At 39.3% G+C, this 22,663-nt stretch overlaps 1 protein-coding gene across 9 annotated transcripts in view; it reads right to left on the bottom strand.

Annotated features, from left to right (window-relative positions):
• Positions 1–22,663, bottom strand: part of GALNT11 (polypeptide N-acetylgalactosaminyltransferase 11) — a 53,192-nt gene that overhangs the window by 9,673 nt on the left and 20,856 nt on the right. For 2 of the 9 annotated variants that reach the window (XM_062568797.1, XM_062568796.1), the window contains exons 4-10: positions 19,384–19,550; positions 15,607–15,732; positions 13,038–13,287; positions 9,240–9,357; positions 7,345–7,497; positions 4,442–4,660; positions 990–1,094 (exon numbers count right to left, since the gene is read on the bottom strand). In XM_062568797.1, the coding sequence (XP_062424781.1) occupies positions 990–1,094; positions 4,442–4,660; positions 7,345–7,497; positions 9,240–9,357; positions 13,038–13,287; positions 15,607–15,732; positions 19,384–19,550 (1,138 nt within the window). The other 7 variants (XM_062568798.1, XM_062568799.1, XM_062568800.1 and 4 more) reach the window with 7 other exon arrangements.

Raw genomic sequence — 22,663 nt, 5'->3', positions numbered from 1 at the left:
AAAACCGTATGTTGGTTAAATGTACTTGGTTGGAGAACAAGAACACTATAAAAGAAGATAGCACAGGCAGTTTTGTTTGAGATTGGCTGCTGCTCCTTATTGCTAAACTAGATTCATTAGAAAGGGAGCCAAAGATCAATGATCTGGAGCATTAATTAGTCTCTCAACACCAAAAGGCTAACTGAAGTTTGCCTGTAGGAGAAAAGTAGAAGGTTCTGATAAGGGGAAGAAAAAACAGACTTCCTCCAACCATGTGGTGGTTCACCATTAGAAGTATCACAGAAGGAAAGGAAGAGAAACAGTGACTGTGAGGACCCATCTGTTCTTACTGTGGACACCATCCACAAAAAAATGTTTTCAGCTTCTTGATTCAGACTGAATGGCTCAGAAAGCAGTTTAGCACCTTTGGCACCATAAGCGTGAAGTCTTTGGTGCCAACCACTACATTTACACAGTAAGACTTGTTGACTTTCTTATAGCTTATGGAAAGACAACATACTGGAACATACAAAGAACCTTCTAAATTCCTTAGAACACCTTCTGTTTAACAGTAAGAACAAATAATTCATCCCAAACCACAGCAACTACAACAGCAGATAAACAGTGGTACATTACACAAGGAAGGGTGGGCCAAGAAAAGGCCACCCTGAGTCCCAACATGAAAAATTGACTGGATGTGCTTCTACAAAGCCTGAAGCGTCAATCAGCGGGTTTTGAACTCATCAGAAGCTACCTGCAGTAGTTTTCAACCAAATACAGAGATTCAGCCCATAAAGACAGGAGATTATGACATCCAGCACTCGGCACTAGCAGGTACAAAGTACTAAGCTCTGCAGTCTCTTTGCCCAACCTTGCAGTTTGAAGAATACTCTGAAATCAGTCTCCTTGCACAAAAATGAGATGTTATGCTCAGGTAACTTTGCCAGCAGGAAATATATAGCAATCTGCAATATATGCACCACTGTTCAGTATTATTAGAAAGCAAATACCTGATTTTGATCATTGTAGTCACAGTTGCGAACCACTACCAGTCCTCCTTTCTGACTTGGGTGTCCCTGGGCAACCAAGCACTTATTGGTTTGAAGGTGATACAACTGTGAAAGAAAAACAGTTTAACAGACACAGTAAACAGACAGATCAGAAGGAACATACGGTAATGCTTTTAGAAGCTCTAGAACTTAATGTACTCACCAAAAAAAACCCTCTCATTCCCTCTTAAAATGCCATTTCGTTTTTCAGATAATTTGGAGAAAAGCCAGCATTAAATAATTCCATTTTGCCTTTTAACTACATCAAGATCTCTCTCTCTTTATGGTACAAGTACCATACACATAACATGACAGTTCAGCCTGCATACTCTAAGCCATTTTTTTTTCATTTCTGCATTCTCTGCAGAAGTCTATACTTTTGCACACAGGTACTCACAGGTACTCACTAGCTCAAGACTTTAAACTGTATTGCATAAACTACAATTTACCTTAAACATGTCATTCCCATCCCACAGCCCCTCTTCGTGAAGTAGAATAACTTCTTTGGGGAAGGAGGAGAAAGAAGGTATTTGTATTTAAGCACCTCAACAAAAGTAACTTTTTGCAACTTGATTTTCAAGAGCATTTACATAACTGAAAAAAACCACACTTATCAGCTATATTATTTTAATTACAGATCAGAAAAGAAGGGAGAATTGCACACACCCATGTGCCTATTCCAGATCAAATGAACTGCTTGCCCTGACCGAGAGTAATGAATGTGGTGTTGGCATTTGGCAGGGGAGAATAGATTCAAGTCAGGAGCCCATCCTGGAGCAGCAGATTAGGAAGCATCTACCACCAAAGCAAACAAGAAGGTTCAAAACAAGTTAGCAGCATCTTCCCTTGTTTGGGCAATAAAGTCTCCCCCTAAAAGTCACCTAAGAGATTACTTGTAGAGCCTGAAGATTTGTCTGTTGTATTCTAACGGTGCAGAATCAGCAAGGTGTTGATGTATATAATCCCAGAGTTATCCACCATGCCAACACGGCTTTATTCTGGCTTCAAATTGATATCTGTATGACCTACGTACACATGTCCTGAACTGGTAGCCAACAAAAAAGCTTCCTTTCAGCCCAATCTACTTTTTTCCCCGCTAATGTGCTGGGAAACAGCTATTTAGGCAACAAATACTCCCTGAGCTCCAAGCGCCGTACTGCAGGCAGCAGAGGGTGCGAGCGGAGGCAGGCAAGTCCTCCGGCCTCAGCCTCAATTCTGCCGCTTCCTTCTCGACAGGGGAGAGCACGCACCACCGGTATGGGTATGTGTGGGAGGTGGCAGGGCTCTGTGCGTGGCATCTGTATTAAAAATAACGGTTTTCAATTTGAAGACAAACGGAGAGGAAAAAAAAAATGTTGTTGTCCTGAACTTGAGGCCAGGCTGACTGCTTTGCTAATTTTGTTTTATTATGAACACACAGTTGCCTTGACCTTTGTATTGATTCTGCAGGGCTTTTTTTAGAAACCAAAGGCACTTCCAATAATATGCTAGAAGGAAAAAAATAACTACATCACCACAGGATAGCAAAAATTAGAAAGTACATGTCGAGTAACATCCTTCATGTACCATTCCTGATATTAGCTGTCCCAAGACAGCATGTGCTTCAAGTGCACCATGTTTCTCCTATTCCCTATACACATCTAAAACAAATTACACAAAACCTCCTAAGCAACATTTCCTTGCACCCCAGAGATTTCTAGGCAATCTCATTTACATCACAACTCTCTCAACACTAGGCTTTCAAATCGTACAACTACATGAGTTTTACATAATTTGTCCTTGTTTTTATTGACCATGATGATCAACATTTGATAACATGCTAAGAACTGACACATGTAATTATTACAGCTCTTCCCAGCTGTCAAATCACCACTTACCTCTGGTCCAATTAGTTTTTGAGAATAAGCTGGCATTTGGAGCAATTCATTTTGAATCCTGAGAAGCTTGGCACATAATGGTGACACTGGCTGATCATTCTGTTCCTTATAGGAATCTGGAACTAGTTTATATAATCAAAGCCAAAGCTGACTCTCATGCAGTGCTGGGTATAATGTTCAAACCTGGGAGAACTAAGCTGAGGAACTGCCATTTTTCTGTCTGACTTCTCTCCTTTTAAAAGATACACAATCTATTACAAAAAATCATTAGGAAGGCTTCTCCTTTTTGTGGTTGCTGAGACAACTGGATCCCTCAGGAGCCTCTCACTACATCAACGTTTCTTCATCTAAAATTCTGTCTGAACGAAAGCAGAAAGCCGCTAAATTTCAATAGGGGGGAAAAGTGTCTGCCTAGAGGAATGCCTGGATCAGCTCATTGTATAAGCTGTGTTCAAGGAAACTATTCATATTTGCCCCAATGAGCAACTTTAGAACTGGGCAGGGATACAATTAAGAAGTATTGTGCAAAGTCTGGGTTCCCAGACAGTTGCTTCCAAGCAAAAAATCTGATTCTGTCCATAGGTTCTGTGATAGCTCAGGGCCTCCAACCTGAATCTACCTGCAGGACTGGCAACTGTCAACAGATTCTGCAGACAGCACTATGGTGCCCTCACAGAAAGGGCCACATTCACGGCTTAGTGGTTCCAGTTACTGAGTTAGGCTGGAAGGTTTTGTTATTCGTAATCTCTGTGCACATGAAATGGTTCACTCAAAGATCTTCTCTTTCACAGAGGAAAGCTTGACAAAGTTCTCTTCGCTTTGAAATTATCCATGATTTTTGGAAAGCATAAAAAAGTTATATCAGCCAAATTTAGCACTGGAGAGAACAGATGCAACTCTGGCTTCGTCTGCATACAAATCTATGCATATAGGAGTCTGAGTTAAAAGGTGATGCTCTGTCCAGATTTTCTTTGTGAATATATGTAAAAATATATTTTCCCACTTCTACTTCTGGGATTTATGTGCGTAGGAATGGGAAAACAAGACTCTTTCATTCATTATCCAGGATTGGAGAATAAAAAAACTCATTATCAGTCTCAGATGCAAATGTTCATCTACGCAGAAAATTGTCCAGTAAAAGAAACTAGTTTCGAAGCTAATCACATTGTTCTCTTATCATAAACCGATAGTGTATGAAAATTGCAGGCCGCTTCTCTCTATCCAAATCCAGCTATCCAGCTACAGAACCAAGAGCGAGCACCCTAAAGACTTCAAAACCTCAACTTGGAGCCTAGAAACAAAAGGCCTCATTGAATAGTATCTAGTCTGAAAAGAACTTGAAATACAGATTAGAGTCAGATTGATTTACCTCTGTCTAAAGACAAAATCAGTTATTTTCAAAACAAAATCCATTGCAATACTAAAACTCTTATGCTCTATGGAAGCACATTATTCCTGCATTATTGAACAAATCTTGAGATTCTTTCAGAAAGATAATTCACAGATAGACAGTATTTTTAAGAACATTTATCTTACCCTTCCACGCTGGATTATTTTTGGTCGTTTTTGTGCTCTGTTAATAAAAACTGGCTGCTGAGCTTTGGCATTGGGACCAGATATTTGCATCTCAGGATATATATTATCTAAATACCACTTAAATGACTTGCAGTTCAATCGTTTTCTCAATTCTACACGGTCAGCAATATTTCCATAGTTCCTGGTCCTTAGCTCAGGTCTCAAAGCAAAATACTGCTCCTGTATTTAATGGAAATAAAAAGGAAAGGGGATGTCAGATTACTTGTTTCCAACTTTTTCTCTATTTGAAAAAGTCTCAAAGTTTTGTTTACAGTAGGTAAGCTTCAACAATATTTTAGAAATAACCTACTGAACTTGATTAATCTTATCACTCACAGAAAAATACATTCTGTATCATTTCTAAAACCCGCTTTTCGGAGCAACTAGCAGCTCATTTAATAAACATGCATCTCATTTTTCTAGTGATTTAAATCATTAAGTCTGAAAAGTTACTCAAACTATCACTATGAAATTCCAGTGTTTATTTTGCCACAAGAAAAGGAGATTAATTTTGCCTAACTCTGAGCTAGTCCTCCTAGTCTGCTTTTCTGATCACAACCCTTTTTTTGTCACGATTCTGCTGACCTGTTTCAGATGCTAACATGATGCTAACTGACTATAAAGACAGCCTAGAGCAATTAGCTCAGAGGTAGATGTGTATATTATCATCATCCTCATTCAGCCAAGGCTTCTGTTAATAACTGTCCAGTTGATTGTGGATGAGGAAAAAATATACTTAAAACCACCAAACAACTATCAGTCAGGACAAAGGAATCATATATAAGACTAGTCTCAAAAGTGGGACTGTCTTGCTAACTTCAGTGGGATCATGTATTTATTCCCATGCAAATGAAAGATCAGGATCTTCACCAAGGCTGTATGTGAAGTTGAGAGTTTTTCCCCCCACACTCATTTGCATCATCTCCAGAAAGGCTCCTACAAATAACATTTTTTTCATGTTTTAATCAGGTACAATTGAGGGTATAATGATAACTTAAGCAATGAGGAATTAAGATTCTGGCTGAATCCTATCTTCAGCTCTACTTTAACAGACACAGCATGGACAAATGGAAATACACAAGTGTATAATGCGGCTGGCCGAAACTAGAGGAAAAATCCTCTTGTAGATTCTTAAATTTAGCTATATTTAAAATACTTTTTCTATGAGTCCTATATTCATGCATTAACTAATCAACCAGGCATTATTTAGAACTCAGTTGTCAGGGTATTAAGTCATGGTATTTTGTAGACTGAATCTGCACTAGGAAAGAGGGAATTTACTAACAATGTTCTGATAGTTTTTAATTACCTGGTGTCATCTCGCACTCAGCATCATACTCCAATGACAGACAGTGTCATCAAGACAGATTTGTCCTTGCTGAGCTCTTTGAGCATTTAGATAACTAATGCATTATTTTTTTTTTAATAAAGGGAAATGTTAAATACACCAAAATGCTGGACAATTCCAGGGAAGTTTGGAAATAGACTGGACAACACTATTTCAGAAACTGTTCTGCTTCAAAAAACATCTCTGCTACTTCAATTGATTCTTTTCTAGTTCAAGTTCTTACACTTTTTCATAACTGTCAAAGCAAGAAGTAAATTTTGCTGTTTCCTTTCCATCATGCAGTTGTATTTATTAAATATTTGCTCTTTGCTGCAGAACAGGCCCTCTAAGTCTTTCTTTGTGCTATTTATCATACAATCACTTCAGTAAGTGATATCCATTTAGCGCTAATATTTGAGTTACATTTGTAAGAATAAAAATATCTCCAGATCTGCCTTTCCTCCATACATCTGTGATAATGATAAACTTTGCTATCAGGTAATTAGATTAGAAACAGCTGGAAAAGGTCAGAGCACAAAACTGGTAAGAGACTGCTAGGATCAGTGATTTAAGTTGTTATTGGACAAAGCAGTATTGCTTTGCCCAAAATCAAATGAAACGATAACAAAGAATCAATTCCAACCTTCAGAGAACACCATCGTTAATCACAAAACAACTGTGCCCAGACACCAATAAAGGGAAAGTGTTAGACCAGATCTACAAATGCATTATAAAGATGGAGAATGGAAGTAAAGTTAATGATCCCTAATAGGTTCCTCAAATTGAGGGAACATCAAGATAAAGAATCGGTTTCAAAACACAAGCTTCTAAGAAACGTAGAAGTTAGAAATATATATAAATGCAATTTATACACATTGCATTTATGTAAATTGCAAACTTATATAAAATTTCAGGGCCTGTAGGACCTGCTACGAAGTAAATCTTGTGGCCTCACAAGGTAAAATAACCTGAAGTATCAAAGATATCATGGCTTCACAAAAACTGGTGAAAGACCTAATCAACATTTAAAAACATCAGTACTAGGGTCTGAAGACCAAGAAAGAATATTGCTGCCCATGAATCCAAAAGTCAATCCCCACTGACCTACCATGGCTAGACAGACTCCACAAATCAGACTGGTAATTAAAACAAAAAGTGAACAACCAATAAACCCCCCATTTCATTGACATGGAACCTGAAGACACACAGCCGTATAAGGCTGCCATATAACAACAATTTGGACACGTAAGCTCTGCGTTATTCCAAGAAGCTCATTCATCATATTTTGCTTCATGAAAAAGATACAAATCTGAATCTCTTGAAGGCATCAGGAACAAAAAAGACAGGAGTAACAGGGAGTAAACAAACACTCAGGAGCTACACCACAGTCCTACTGAACTTTATACCAAAATGAACATTACGAAGTCAGAATATAGAAGTCAGATCCTATTATGAATGGCAGCAGACCTCATCATGAAACAATCCTTTGACAAACAAGTCAGTTAACCTTATTCTGTGGCCTGGAAATGTCTCTTACCTTATACTCATCCATCCACACATGTGCCAGCCTCAGAGAGTTATGAGCCATAGTGTCCTGTCCCCCTGGTGAGCCATAGGGGCGTCTTTTACGGAAAATGTGTCCCACCCTGGAGCAGGGGATGATCAGAAGTCTACCCCCACACATCCAGATCTGTCCATACAAAAGCAGAACATACCTCATTGTACTGTATACTGACAAGGCTCACTACCTCCTCCCTTTCTTCAAGAGATACTTAGGTAGATTTATGCATGATGACAGGACTAGATGTCAGCACTGTTGTCCTACAAGCCATGCTTTCTGACAAGTGAAATTATCAGATTTTCAAGTTAGAAAAGACCATTTTGGTCATATCATCAGATCTTCCACATAACCCACATCATGCCTTTCACAAAACACAAATACGGTATTATTCCAATGTCTTATTCTCTAATAATCTATTAGAAGATATTGAAGTATGTGGCCTGGAATTTAGCTTATACATTAAGATACCTAAATTTATTTGGCTACAGGAGAGCTACACGTCTACACTTCCATGACAGATGAAGATCAGTCAATACCAACAATGGAGCCTGGAGAGATTTTTCAACTAAATACCTATTTTAAACAGTAGTTTGTTTCTGTTGACTACATGGGAACTCGGAAACACTGCTCACATTCAGACACTACATTTAGGTGTCTTAATCAAGCTCTATTGCATCCCAGTTATTTCATTTACACTTTACTTCCATTGAGTACTCTTCATGTTTTGCTTTTCAAACTTCATCTTCCAGCAATTTAAAATTATTGGACTTTTGATTAACATGTCTCTGATCTCAAATTCTGGATAAGATAAATAGACTGAACTTCTTAACAACACTCTCTCAAGGAGGCAGGGCTTCCAGACCTTCTAAGTGCTCTAAATATAGTCCAATTTTCCAAAGAGCTTATCATCAAAACTTGGTGCATTACATTGTAACAACAAATTTCTCCATCTCTGCTTCCTGCTCTTCTATCCATACATCCAATGATTACATTTTCTTACTGGAAAAAATCGGAAATTATTATTCAGTATACTCCTTTAAAGTCACTTAAATTTATGAAGCCTCTATTCTTATTCTATTCTCTATTCTTGATATCTCCAATGACACAATTAGATAACAGATTTATCTAAAAAAATTACCCGCCACTTAACTCTTGCAGATTTGTCTGCAATGAGATGATGGGCATCTCATTTTTGGGGCAGACTTGTCAAATCTATTATGAATCAACTTTGCAAAACTGAAGATGTAAACATGGCATTGAACATGAAAAATTTTGCTTTTCTCTCAGAGGAGTGACAATGAGAAAGATGAAAATACAGCAACCACAATGAAGTGTCACTTTAGAATGACCTGATAACCATGTTCTCACCATTTTTCCATCCAAGTTGACTCTTTTACATGCTTCTTCTCAATATACTTAACAAAAATTACATTTCCAAGGCCTTCAGAGAGAGGCTGGAGTACCCGGAATGTCCCACAAAAACATTATAAACTTTCTCATAGTCATTCCTGCTGCGAGTCATATACGTGTCTTAACTGGTTTGTGAAATTCATTAGACAGTTCTCATAAGCTCATTGCAGAAGTTTACATGACTTCCTGTGCTGCTTTATATGCATATGAAATGCCAGCCAAACAAAGAAACCCACAAACTTAACTATACAACTCAAAATTCCCTTAAATCTTCCTGTTTAAACTTAACTTGAAGATTATTGTAAAGACTGTTACTGTGTGCTGAAGGCATCCTTTCTGGGGATAGAAGTGCCAGTTTCTCTGTGCAAATAGCTACTCTATTGCTAAAGAACCCGTACATAGAGAAGTAAAGAAGCCAGACACGGAGGTTCATACTCCGATACACATAAAAGCTAGATTACCCGAAAGGATATTTCCAGGTTTTCTCCTCCCCAGATGTCCATGCCACTATCATACTGTCCAAGTTCATTAAAGTACTCACGATCCATAGCAAACAGTCCTCCAGCCATAGTAGGTGACCTAAAAAGAAATATTGAAAAAAGTTCTCATTATTTTAAACAAAAACACTGATCCTAGATAAAATCTGCTAGTCCTAAGTTTACATTTAGACCTACAGAAGAAAGTTCCAATGCTGCACACATTAAAAATCAGCAGATTACATTTCTACAATCTCAAAATCTTATTTTCAAAAGCAGATCTGTAAGTGGTGTTTGTGATCTTCCTTTATTCTATCACCTATAAAACTTCCTTTTTTTTTTTTTTTTTTTTTTTGAATAAAAGAAAAATTGATTAGAATTGAAGATGAAGGATGGTCAGGTAAGAGAAACAAAGTGGCAGTCTCCTTCTACTCCAAAAGAAAGAAAAACCTGCGCAAGTTTGGAGTCCAAGTTTTCTACAGTGAAGCTTAGAAGCTTCCTTTAATTGGCTTCTGACAGAGAGGTCTAATCTTCCTTACAGCTAGTAATGAACCAAAAAGAAGTGTACCCTGGGATGGGAGAACAGGAGTGCTCTAACTTGGATTGCACAAGACTATGTTTATCATCATGTCACTAAAATCAGTAGTCTGTATCTGGTTCTTCAGAACTGACAAAAGTTATCTTCTCACCTAATCAGCTACTTCGACTAAGATGTATGGATGCACCGCTTACTTTACAGAATAATTCTATGGAAATGTTTAGACTTTCACACAATAAACTGTTGTTCTCTCTCTTACAGAGGAAATTACACAGACTGGGCCTAATTCAACTAGAGGAAAAAGTAGAATTTAGAGTGCACGTTACTTCCCAAATTAAATTAGATACAGTTGTTATTTACAACAAGGTCCAGATTTAAACTATATAAGCCAGAAGGGCAAGCAAAATGCCACTGTTTAATAAACTAAACTTAAACACCAGGAACAGCATTGTTTCACCACTGATGAAATCATCAGTTTATTCAGAAACTATTTACAAGTCTTGTATTTGCATATGCTCTTTGGGGTTCCCCAGTTTTTTTTTTTTTTTGTCTTGCCTCTACATTAGAGTGGTGGCAATATTTTAAACAAAATATTGTATTTTGTACAAACCTGTATACGATCTCCATTCTACAAACCATATGCTAAATTATTCTTGGATCACCAAAACCCACTTAATCAGAAAATTATAGTATAGGGATGTCCTAGAAGATTATAGAAGGTGATAGAAATACTTTGTAAACCCGACATATGATAGCTGCTGTGAAGAGGCATTTTCTCTTTCTTGTTAGTAAAAAGCTGTGATTAAGCTAAGCCCAAGTCTGCATTTCCCTGCTTGATCCCATACAATTTTCTGCTGCAATTTCTATCACCTTAAGATCTGGGTTGAAAGGTTACTCTGTTTTTCCAGACCTGACACCAAAACATTTCATTTTGAAGGTCTCTAGATCATTAAAAAGTTGAACTTTCCATGTGATGGGAAGCCATTCCCAAAGGTTACATAGTAAACTAGGCTTTGTTTCAAAATAGGCAAAGAGCTCTAAGTAGGAAAGCCACTTCCACACTCACAGAATTTAACTTCCACACTCAGAGAATCTTAAACAATGAGACTTTAGTTCTCTGGGTTTTCCACAGTTTTTCCTAAAAGTGAGTAGGAGGGCAACAGCAGTGTTGATAACAGAGAGAATTAACCCTCCAGCATGCCTCAGATTAAGCCTGACAAAAACTCTTAAAAGATTAGGATTTTAAGATTTTCTATGCTGTTTCCCCCTAAAGATTTCCCCAGTCTGTCCTTTCTTTCTGACTTCAGAAACCACCACAGCAACACTTTCCAAACAGACTGAACAAACCAGTCAAACTGTTAAGTAACTTCAGAAGTTTTCTGGCTCCTCAGAGCAAATCTTGTGATGAGCAGATGGGGACAGACTAACTGCAGAGCTGTCAGACCACAGCTGGGAGAATGAAAGGAGAGGGAAAAAACAGTGCACACCCAGTTTCTGCTTCACTTTGCAAATTTAACGAAAGCACCACATTCTTCAAGAAATCAATCTGTCCTGAAGAAGTAAAGCTCCTCCATTTCACAAAACCTGAATTCTGTACCAAGATGGAGACCTGCAACTAGAAGAAGTGCAATCAGCTCCAACCTGTTGCTCTACTACCATTAGCCCTTCTCATGAGGGGTTTCACAGTGGGACAGCTTCTGTTCTTCTGTCTGAAGTCTATGTGCTTGCTTGCTAATGAAGGTGTCTACAGGCATCATTTTATAGCAGGGTCACGCATCCAGTAGGAAGATGACATTGCCAGTTCTGTACAGGTCAGACAGCTATCACAGAATCACAGTATAGTTGAGGTTGGAAGGGACCTCTGGAGATCATCTAGTCCACCCTCCCTGCTTAAACAGGGTCAGCTAGAACACATTAGACAGGATCACGTCCAGGTAGGTACAGAATATCTCCAGAGAAAGAGACCCCACAATCTCTCCGGGCAACTTCTTCCAGGGCTCTGTCACTCTCACAGAAAAGAAATTTTCTCTCATACTCAGGTGGAACTTCCTATGTCCCAGTTTGTGCCCATTGCCTCTTGTCCTATTGCTTGGCACCACTGAAGAGTCCAGCCCCATCTTCTTGACCCCTTTCCCCCCAAGGTATTTGTAGACATTAATAAGATCCCCCCTCAGTCTTCTCTTCCCCAGGCTGAAGAGGCCCAGCTCTCACAGCCGTTCCTCATAGGGCAGGTGCTCCAGCCCTCTGATCATCTCTGTAGCCCTATGTTGGACTCTCTCCAGTAGCTCCATGTCTCTCATACTGGGGAGCCCAGAATTAGACGTAGTACTCCAGATGTGGCCTCACCAGGGTTGAATAGAGTGGCAGGATCACCTCCCTCGACCTGCTGGCAACACACTTCCTAATGCACCCCAGAACACCATTGACCTTCCTGGCCACATGAACACATAGCTATAGCTGGCTCATGGAATGCTGTCAACAGATAAAAGATTAAGAAAGGTGCTTTCAAGCCCTAGTGGTAAGTTTTACGGAGACTTTTCTTTCAGAACAAATCTTTCAAGCAATTCGGACCACAAAAACAACAGCACAAGTTTCCAAGCACCTGACAGTTTCAGGCATTTGCCACATTGGGGAAAGTCAAAGATAATGTTTTAAAGATGGTTTTCACATCCATGTGTGTTCAGTTAGGAAGTTTCATGACAAAAATAAATGTTTGTCTGAGCAAGAATAATATAAACAAAATCAAAAAAGATGTTGATACAGAAGATTAAACACTGATAATGTCTCCCATCAGCTACAAAATAGCCTTGCTATTACCACAAAAATATTCTTCCAAACTAGTAATTCATTAGCATTTCACCATAGAAAGTTTAGAATCTATTAGAGGGACATGCAGGCTATCAGTAGAGCAAATACTGTTATCAAAAGTCATCATTATTAAGCCAAACATTAACAGACTGGAAACAGAAATGCACATCAAGGCACAGTTCAAAATGAAATTATTGGACAGATTTAGTGCAGAGTAACGTAAGCGCTTGAAGTCTTCTGTCTTCAGCAAAACATGGCAAAAAGATCCTGTTGTAAAAGCATTCTCTACAGTGTGCTTTCTTGACCTAATAATACAAACATATTTAAGCCAAAATTAAACACTGGAAGTTAAGCTGAAGTTTAAAAAACATTCCTAATCAACTGTGTTACACACTGAAGCCGACCACCTGCTTCACATCACACAGGAGGAACCTTACTTGATTGGAGCCGTGGCTCCCTCGGGTCCTTCCAATTCTGACAAAGGAACAAGGTCCCATTTAAAGTGCAGGCCCCAGTTAAAGCCTCCACGCACCACTGGGGAGGAGCTGTAGGCAAGCGTGTCAGCACTGATTATGTCAATCACGGGGCACACCACAGTCCTGCGATCTTCTCTGATTGGCGTCAGCAAAGGTTGCAACCACATCTCGTTCACCTCACAGTGACTGTCCAGGAAAACCAGCACTTTTCCTAAGGAGGCCAAAGCACACAAGAGGCAAAGATCGGTGCACAGAAATCCACAGAAACACACACGTTTGTATCAGCAACAGAGCACTGACAGAGTCCTCACCATGCTGTGCAACAGAAGGGAAACACCATCTGCACTCAGGAGAGCTGACAAACCAGAGACTCCTCAGGGATTAGTTCAGTCGCAAAGGCAGAAGGTAAATCCTAGCTATTCTCATTTAACTGTGAGTAGCTCAAGTGGGCAGTTATTTACATTTTCTTGGCAGGATTTTATAGTTGTCAAATATTCTACCTAGACTCAGCAGAGGTATTGTACATTAAATAAAACATCAGCCAATAACGCTAAGAGCCCAAGCGATGCTGACCAAACCACCACAGTGCAAAGCAATTACTCTAATGCAGTGCACATCCCAGGTCTGATTCAATACTACCGAGGGAGCTGATGATGAAGATGATGGCTCAGAATCACCCTCAGGACACAGCTGTTTCCATCTACTGACTAGTCACCTTAGGCTCTCTTTATATCAGACTTCAGCATCCACGCAGTTACTGTTGCAACTAAGATCCGTGGATTTTAAGGCAAACTATCGTAATCAATTAATTTGCATTCCTTCATAATTCAGACCAGAGTTTCAATTCCTAAATATGAACTAAATACAGAATATCTACTTATTTCATTAGCTTTATAGTTACTGTGGATTCATATCAGCTTAAAGGAGAGTAAAAGCCATAAACTGGCACAGCAAAATCCAGTGTTAGACGAAGCAACATTTCAGTCGTGAAAAATCAATCTCTTCAGTTTACACAAGATTATCTGCTATGGTCAGGGAGGACAATTCAGTCCATTCAAGATCTTCAGGCCAAGTTGGTCTAAAAAGTTATTTTAAGCTTTACTGCACAACATAAAAATATGCAACTTTAAAATAATGTGGGAAAGACCTTTACAGAAAATGACTCAAATACATAAACATAATGAGTTACCCATTAACAACAGACAATATTTAAATTGGGGGGGAGGGGACAGACTCTAGCAGTTCAGAAGAGCAATAAAATGACTTAAAATTGCACCAAGTCAAATGAGTCCTAGCAGTTTGGAAACAGCAATCACAATCTTCTCTCTGAATTATGCCACTACAATGCTAATGAGTAAACATCAATTAAGAGACTTTATCCAGCACTCAAAAATTGAGAAAGCAGCACATACTTCTCAAATGCCACAGAATTTAACTAGGAAGCGTATTATGGTAAAATGCACATAGCATACATAAAGCACCAGATACAGTTTATCCTAATTAACACTCCCTGCAACAACAGGAAACCTTATGTGAGAAACATTTCAATGAGATGGGTGAATTAGAAGCCAGTTTAAAGTTAGCTAGACCTTAAGGAAGCAGATTGCCATTTTAGAGCAATAGCTTTCACTTGAAGAAGTATTCTGCCAATACAATATCCGGGCTTAGAAGATGTTTCCGAGACTATGTTCTTTCAGAACAGGAATATGAAAAGTTCTGCTACACCCTGGAAAGTTTGTCAAATACTGTTTTTGTTTTATTATCTCACTGATCTATTCTAAATGGATTTTTTTGTTTTTTTTTTTTTTTTTTTTTTTGCTTTTGGTTTTTAAATCACAAGCAAACTTACAGAAGTAAAAACAAGTCAAGCCAATGTTTCAGGTGCAATTTAAGAAATTTGCTCAAATTGGACTCCAAATTTGCCAAGTCACTGTTTGGCATGCTTCAAAAAAAAATCCCAGTTACAAACTATAAAACTATCATATCTATTCTATATTTATGTAGAAGAAAGAACTAAGGCCTCCTTGTTTCCATCAAACAGGTAACAGAAAAGCGTCAAATGACACATAATTCAGTAAAGCTACGACAAAATGCTGCAGAAGGTTTCATATAGATCATGGCCAATAACAGCATGATGGAAACATTCAAACACACAGGTAATGCTAGTTAAGGTTTGCAATCACCACCACACTAGTATTACTGAAGACACTTTGTTTAGCTGTTGCAACACACTTTAACATAAGAACAGCCAAAGATAGAGGCAGGTAACTTATTTAAAATAGTCGCTGACATCTCATAACAATTGTTCAAATATCTTTCACCTAAACTACCATTATCCCAAAATTTTCTTTCCCCTTCTTTAAACTGTGTAGCTTGGAACAGAGCATGACACACAGACCCCCTTACAGTGGGCTAAAGCTGTCACAAACATCCAATATTCAACACTGGAAAGAGCTGCACTACAGGAAGGAAAGTCACCCAGCTGCATGTGGTCAGAGTATGCAAATAAAGGAGAAAGAAGAAGGTATACCTGTGGCATGAGAGGCTCCAATCATCCTTCCTCGAATCAAGCCCTCCCGCTTTTCATTTCTCACCAACTTAGTGGTTTTCGGAAGCTGAGTTTTAACATACTCACTCAGGTCTTTCTTCAAGTCAGCTGAGAAGAGGAGAACACAAGTTCAACAACTGGATGCGAGCACTGCGAGAGCTTTGCTTCAATTACAGATAAACTCAAAGGGGGCCAAAGAACTCTACCAGAAAGCAGTCTCCAATATAGTATGGCTTCAAATTAAACCTAACAAGAAAAGGCAGTCATTCCACATCCTACACTTGCTCTCTGCTTCCCCTGCCCACTTTTGTCATTTTATACTTTCATTACCCTATCAACTACAACACTTCTCCCCTGCCGTAGTGTGGAAACCCACACAAAGCAGGCACATATCCTGCATTGGAACGGGTGACTGACCATACACTGGCCTTCCACAACACCCACTCTGCTGATGTGATTTTCCCATCCAACTTGTCTATGCCCTGCCACTTCATCAGGCCTTATATCTAGTCTTGGTTTCTTAAACACAGATTTTACTGCCCTCCTCTTTTTTTTTTTCCTGTTTGAAAAAACTTTGATACAATGCAACTCAAGTTTGAACTGAAACTCTATGCTAACAGGAATTACTGCTGCTAAAAAAAAAGTTAAAAACAACTCTCAGGTGTGCAGAGACAGCATTTTTCTTCCAAATTATTCTGATGGTGGCAGTCTGACATTTGCAGCAAAAGTAATTAAAGCCTTTTCAGAGACACATAAATCACTAGCGTTCTATATACTAAAGCAAATACTGACATCTTTAAAAAGTAGAACGAGGACATCTTTCATTATTTGTACCTGCCTAGCTGGTAAAAGTTTAGGTTTACAAAATAACAATGTCCAACAAGAGAAATAGAATTACAACTTGCTCACAGGTAGTTGCTTTCTAAAATTCTGAAGAATGAAAGACACTCTTGGCAAGCATAAGCTTTCAAAAGGCAGTAAAGATCATTAAAGCCTAATATTAATGGCAGCTGTAACAATATTCCCTCCCCTCAACATTAAAGTAGAGTGCAAGCTTTTACCATTGAAGCAGGACATATGAATACTGCAGTAATGGAAAAATGTAAGTTATTAAGCTTATGGAGAAACAAAAAGGAATATAAACTGAAAAAGAAAAAGAGTAAGTAGGTTAAGATTTTATAGAGAACAAAAGGTCTCGAGACACACACACTGGATTCAACTAGGTCACAGGGATCCACTCTCCCCTGGTCTTCAGCGTGACATAATATGCCAGGGACAGGAAAGATTTTTCTGAAGGAAGTCTCCTAGAAAGAGGAAGAAATTAAGTCATTTCTATAGCACTACTCAGTAAGGGATGTCTTATTTGAGCATACTTCAGGGACAGAGAAAGACACCCGATTTTCTCTCTACAGTAGTATATACAGACCCACAGTGTCCCTGGAAGATTTTTCAGGTAACTTTTTATTTAAAAGTTAATGTTCCTTTCCCTCACACCACATGAGTTTCAGCTTCATGGCCACAGGGAAGACCAATTTCTTCCAACATAAGCCCCAAAAATGCTTCAACACAGCCTGCCTGCCAAATTTTGCTCCAAGGAGTAAAAATCTCTTTTGGGCCAGTGGAGTATCTCCAGAAATTACTTTTCTATACGGATGCATTGATGGCTCCTCCAAACAAGAAAAACTAGGATTGGAGTCCATTGGCAGGGGTGGTATTTTTGCAAAGTACTCTGTCGCAGACTTCTCCAAGCTCCTAATACCAGTATTCCTTTCTTCAGTCTCTTCCTCTCCATAGGAAGACAGCACCGGTAAACCTTTAACATTTCCAGTAGGCTATCTCACGCCAGGTAAAGCCTAAACCAAAAAAAAAAAAGAGGCCTTACTAAAGGAAGAATTCCTGCCTTGCAGCAGAGGGAGAGAAAGATGTAACGCTGGGATCAACTGAGCCATCAAAATGTCTGCTCAGCTAGCGAGACACTTCATGACTGAAAATGGAAGAAGCTTCTTGAGCCTTAAAGTAGAGGCAAAGATGCAAGCTTTGCTCAACAGCACTGATGTGCAGCAGAGCTCCTACAATGAAAGCTGAAGAAATAGGCAGATTTTCATCTGAGCTATCATTTGCGATGAGTATCAAGTACATATTTAAGAGAAAATAAAGATCAAAGAGGCATAAAGATTAAGCAATTCACCCAGGCTCACGTACGTGATCCATGGCAGAGCCAAAGACAAGTCTTAGTCCATTTCTTCATTCAAACTAGCTTTGTTTTTTTCAACTATAAAATTCCATCAGTAAAAATTAAGCAGCAATGCAAACTTTTTTTTCATCATCGAGAGAATTTCTTTGTATAAAGAGCATCTCCTCCCATCTTGTGCTTCAAATCATTTTTGTTTAAAGTCAGAAATGCAAGAGTAGCCACTTGAACACTTTGAAATTAATCTAGCCTTTGAAATAGCAACAGGTCGGAGGAGCAATAGCATTACTGCCCAAACACAGTATGCTAATCAAATACACTACCATATTGAAAAGACTAGGTTTGGAAGTAGCCTTCATATTCAGAACTTAAGCTTATGAAACTTGAAAGCAACAAACTGTACAAGAGAATTTGTAGCAAAGGGTGCATATTGCTTCCAAAGCACAGAAGGATAAAAAAATGCTTTTAAATATTACATACACATAGTTATCAGCAAGGAACATTGTTTGATGTTTGTTCTCTCCCATAGCTTAACACTTGATGTTACCTCACAGAAATAAACTAGTTGCATGATGACAAGAGAATTTCATTCTGTGCTATGCTTATCTAATCACTGTGGTGATTTCTCACCATGAAAGTGAGCCCTTATTCCAGAAAACAAATTATGAGACCAGGGGAGTTAAACTAAAATAGAATCTAATAAGAATATGCAGAAAATTGTGAACTCGTATACCAGCCAGCAGGGAACTCGCACAGACCTGCTTGCAAGGACTACTACGCTAACATATTTCTCAACAGGCATTCAGCTTTTAAAGTGCCAAAATGTTTGAACTTTGTCTTTCTTGCTTTGTGCATCATCCAAGATACCACCCACTCTCCAGGGGTCTGTCCCAGAGGGTGGAACAGGGGCTGCTCCACCAAAACCCAGCAAGAGCTGCTCACACGGTGGCCACAAGAGGCTGTACAAGAGCCAGGCAGAGCCCTTGCAGCAAATGCTGAGCTCGATCACAGCACACCACCGCTCTAAAATGCTGAGCAAGTACCAAGACCTGGCCACACTGTTTCCATAGTGCCACATCAACTTATTTTCAAGACTGCAGCTGAGGCTATGGGCATGCAAATCCTTTCAGAAGCATTCACAGGTAGTCTCTCAGCCAACAAAATTTATAGTAAAATCAGCGTAAGCTGCTCTGAACACCAGAGTAGCCCAGCAAGATTTACTACAAGCTGCTACACCATTGAGATCAGCTAAGCTATCAACAACTGCTTAATCATCCTCTCATCCCTTATTATGAGCTTTAAAGACCTCTTTTTGTATCATATATCGATGAATATTTAAATTTCATCAGATAAATCTGCACCACTGTCCACGAGGATGTCATTTTGGACTTCTGAGAACATCATGCATCTATACCAGCACCTTTCAGATACGGACTGCAGTACAAATTGTTTTTGCCCTGATCACATTTTTATTTGAACCAGCCAATAAAGCACAGGAACAGACGGTCAGGTCAGGAGCCAGTGGAAAGTGTAAGCAGTCACCAAAATATACTGAAAGTGTGTCTCACCCAATTCACTGCTGTCATCCACCAAAATAATTTCATGAAGAAGATATGCAGGAGTGCGATCAAGGACACTATGTACTGTGCGAAGTAGAGCAGAAAGTGCTTCGTTGTAGAAGCAGATAATAACACTGGCAAATGGCAGATCAGAAGGGTAGAACTTATCTCTACATCTGCAAACAGAAAAACAGTATTTATCACTATTTTCAGTGGCATTTCCATAAAGTTCACTACTAAAACTTCATAAATAAAAAACTCAAACATTAAATGTGTAGTAAGAATCCCTAATTTGAATGTAAACAGTCCAGGATAACATCTGTACTAGGGCTCAGCATAATAAGTTACCCTTCACATGGACTTAATAGCTTGTAGGCTATCGCTACACATCAGAAAACAAGATACGATGGATTGGGATGGAGGGGGGAGTTTAAGACATGAGCAAAAATAGATGCTAAGGGCTTGATTCAGCTGTGAAAACATATAGTCTAGTTAATATTGGGTGTCAGACGTGAACAAGAATGGTAAATATGACATAAGGCTTATGAAAATCCCACACCTTTATTGGCCAGCTGCTGGAGGCCAGGTTGAATATTCCAGAATATCTCAAATAGTGCTATATGCCCGTCTAAGCAACCAAGGTTGGGATTCAGGCTGCAGATTAAGACACTTAAATCTAGTCAATACTGTCAGTGGAGAGAGGAGTGTTCAGCTCACCTAAGGTAGAGTGACATTTTGTCAGCAGAAGAGCTCTGCATACTCTGGTAGTTACTACCTGTAACAGATCCAACAGGCTGGATCTCTACTAATTACAACAGAAGTAGAGACACTGGGCTATCATGCAAGTATCTACATTTAAGCATCTTAATTTGAAAGCTGAAACCCATTCAAAGCAGAAAAGTTTTCTAATTTTCAAATTTTGCTTGTACAATCTAATAGCATACAGTAACACAAATAAATGCCATTTAAATTAAGGTGCCAGACATGAAGGGATCCAATAAAAATATGACATACTACAAACGAAAACTGAGAGATATACAAGTAAAGTCTTCACTGACTTGAAATGAACTCAGCTTTTGGGGAAGACGTGTTTCAGCAAGTACAATTTATTACATTTACCCAAAGCAAAGCAACCACTAGAAAAACAGATGCAGCTTTATAAGTAGCTGGTCCTGGACCCTTGCCCTCCCCAGGTGCCTCGCTCCCAGAGGCATGCACAGGTGAGTCAACCCCTAGATCTATGGTCTCCAGCTGCCGGCCAGGACCCCCTGGCCTCTCTGGTCACCAGCTCCTTCAGATGCCTCACGCCTGAAGACACTCACAAATGGGTCTCAGATGATCCCCGGACCCGACCACCTCTCCAGCAGTTGGCCAGGACTCCCCTGGTCCCTCCAGTACCCAACTCCTCCTGTGGCCTCACCCTTAAACACACACATACTTAGCCCCAAGACCACTTCACCTACTTGCTGGCTAGTCTGGCTTGACATTTGATAGTGATCACACTGACAAGCATTCCCTCATTCACTCCACTTGATGGTACCACAGATGCCCAGTACCAGTGACCCACAGTTCCACTCCAGTTGCTGGCTCTCGATTTCCACTCACTGGCATCACAGACACACTGGCCCCTGTGAGCCACAGTCTGCTTCCAGCTACCAGCACTTAAATGCACACATACACCCTCACCCAGAAAAACAGAAATAGAATTTAGTAAGAAGATAGGACAGACAGTGGGGGCCTTACACAGTCAGACCAGCATACTGACCAACAACCTGTTTGCACACAACCTGACCCTTATCCCTCTATTTTCCCTTCCCCCCAAAACATCTCACCTTGATTCCTCCCTTTCATTCCCCCCACTAAACATCCCGTAAGTCTTACGTGATCTCAAAACACTCTTCCTCTGAACTGCACACTCTGCCCCATACCCCTAAGCAATAACCTCTTTTCAGTCCGAAAAGTGATATGGGAGAGCTGCTCCTCTTCAGTAATCTCGATGGGTTTCATATTTGGACCATGTGGCCGATGTTCTCCTAGGACAAACTTGGGAGGTGTTGGGGCATGAAATTATTTAGGTTTCCTGAGCTGCTACTGTTTTTGTGCTCCTTTGTGTGTGCTCAGATAAGCTTTTTATCATATAACCTAACAAGGATTGTAGTGTCTTTTCTGGTAATTACAGTATTCAATATCTCAAAAGTGAAGTTTCATAACTAGAAATACTGTAAAAATACTACAAGTATTGTAGAATACTTGCAGTAACAGAGTACATAGGTGGCAAGGTGAAAGACACACAGGATGTGTAATCCTGGTCTTGCTGGATAGCAAACTCAGTTTCTAGGATTTTTCGCACTGACTTATTTTAAATATTTTTGGAGACTTGTTTCTACAAAAATAGCTGTGTGTTAACCCTGCTACTCACAAACAAGTTGGATGAAAATTTAAGTAAGTGTATATCTAATCCAGTTTTTCCATAAGAATTCTTAAAGATACCCAAGAATTAAGGGAAAAAAATGGACTTGTGGTTAAGGCTGTGAAACAGTGTTAATGAGGGAAAAGTGGAAAACAGGGAAGAAGAGGTAATCCCCATGGTCTGTTTTCCAAACTGATCATTTTGTTTTGCAGTTCAAGATAATGAATATTAGATGCTATTACTCTCCCACTTTAATACAAGCCTTTTACTAGGAATTATAGATAATCTGATGTTTGCCTCCCCTTATCAACCATATGTATAAGCTAACAGGTACAAATACATGAATCAATTATAGCTACATACTCTGCAAGCTTCTTTGTGAGCATCTATTCCCTACGCAAATCTCATCCCAACCTCCTCCTCAAAAGTCCCTGTCCTGGCTTAAAATAGCCTCCTGATAACGCTCCTGGGTGAACTCATACTAACTACACTGAATCAATCTCAGGTTCCCATTAGCTTTGTATGCAGATACAATAATCTGCTATGAAGAGTCTTTTTTTAATGACAGTCGGCCGGAACTCAGAAGCTAGACTTCTAAATTTGAACATCACAAGTGCTTCCAGGGATTTCTTTTCAGCAAAGCATATCTTTGTCAATCAAGCTGCTTCATATAGTACCTTTCAAAATATAAACCATTTTGTTTACCCATTCTACTCATTCAGCTTCAAACTAGTAAGATTCTACCATACAGGCACTTCTTTGACAGCACAGTAAGCTCTAAAACTAAAAGCAAAATAGCTATCTATTTTAAGTCACCTTGAATTTCACACATATATAAACTTTGCCTTTGGGGAGTAGCCATCTGTTTGCATGTAACTT

The sequence above is a fragment of the Rhea pennata genome, chromosome 2, assembly GCF_028389875.1.
Source record: "Rhea pennata isolate bPtePen1 chromosome 2, bPtePen1.pri, whole genome shotgun sequence".
Lineage (NCBI taxonomy): Eukaryota > Metazoa > Chordata > Aves > Rheiformes > Rheidae > Rhea > Rhea pennata.
This window is presented reverse-complemented; position numbering and strand designations above follow the sequence as displayed.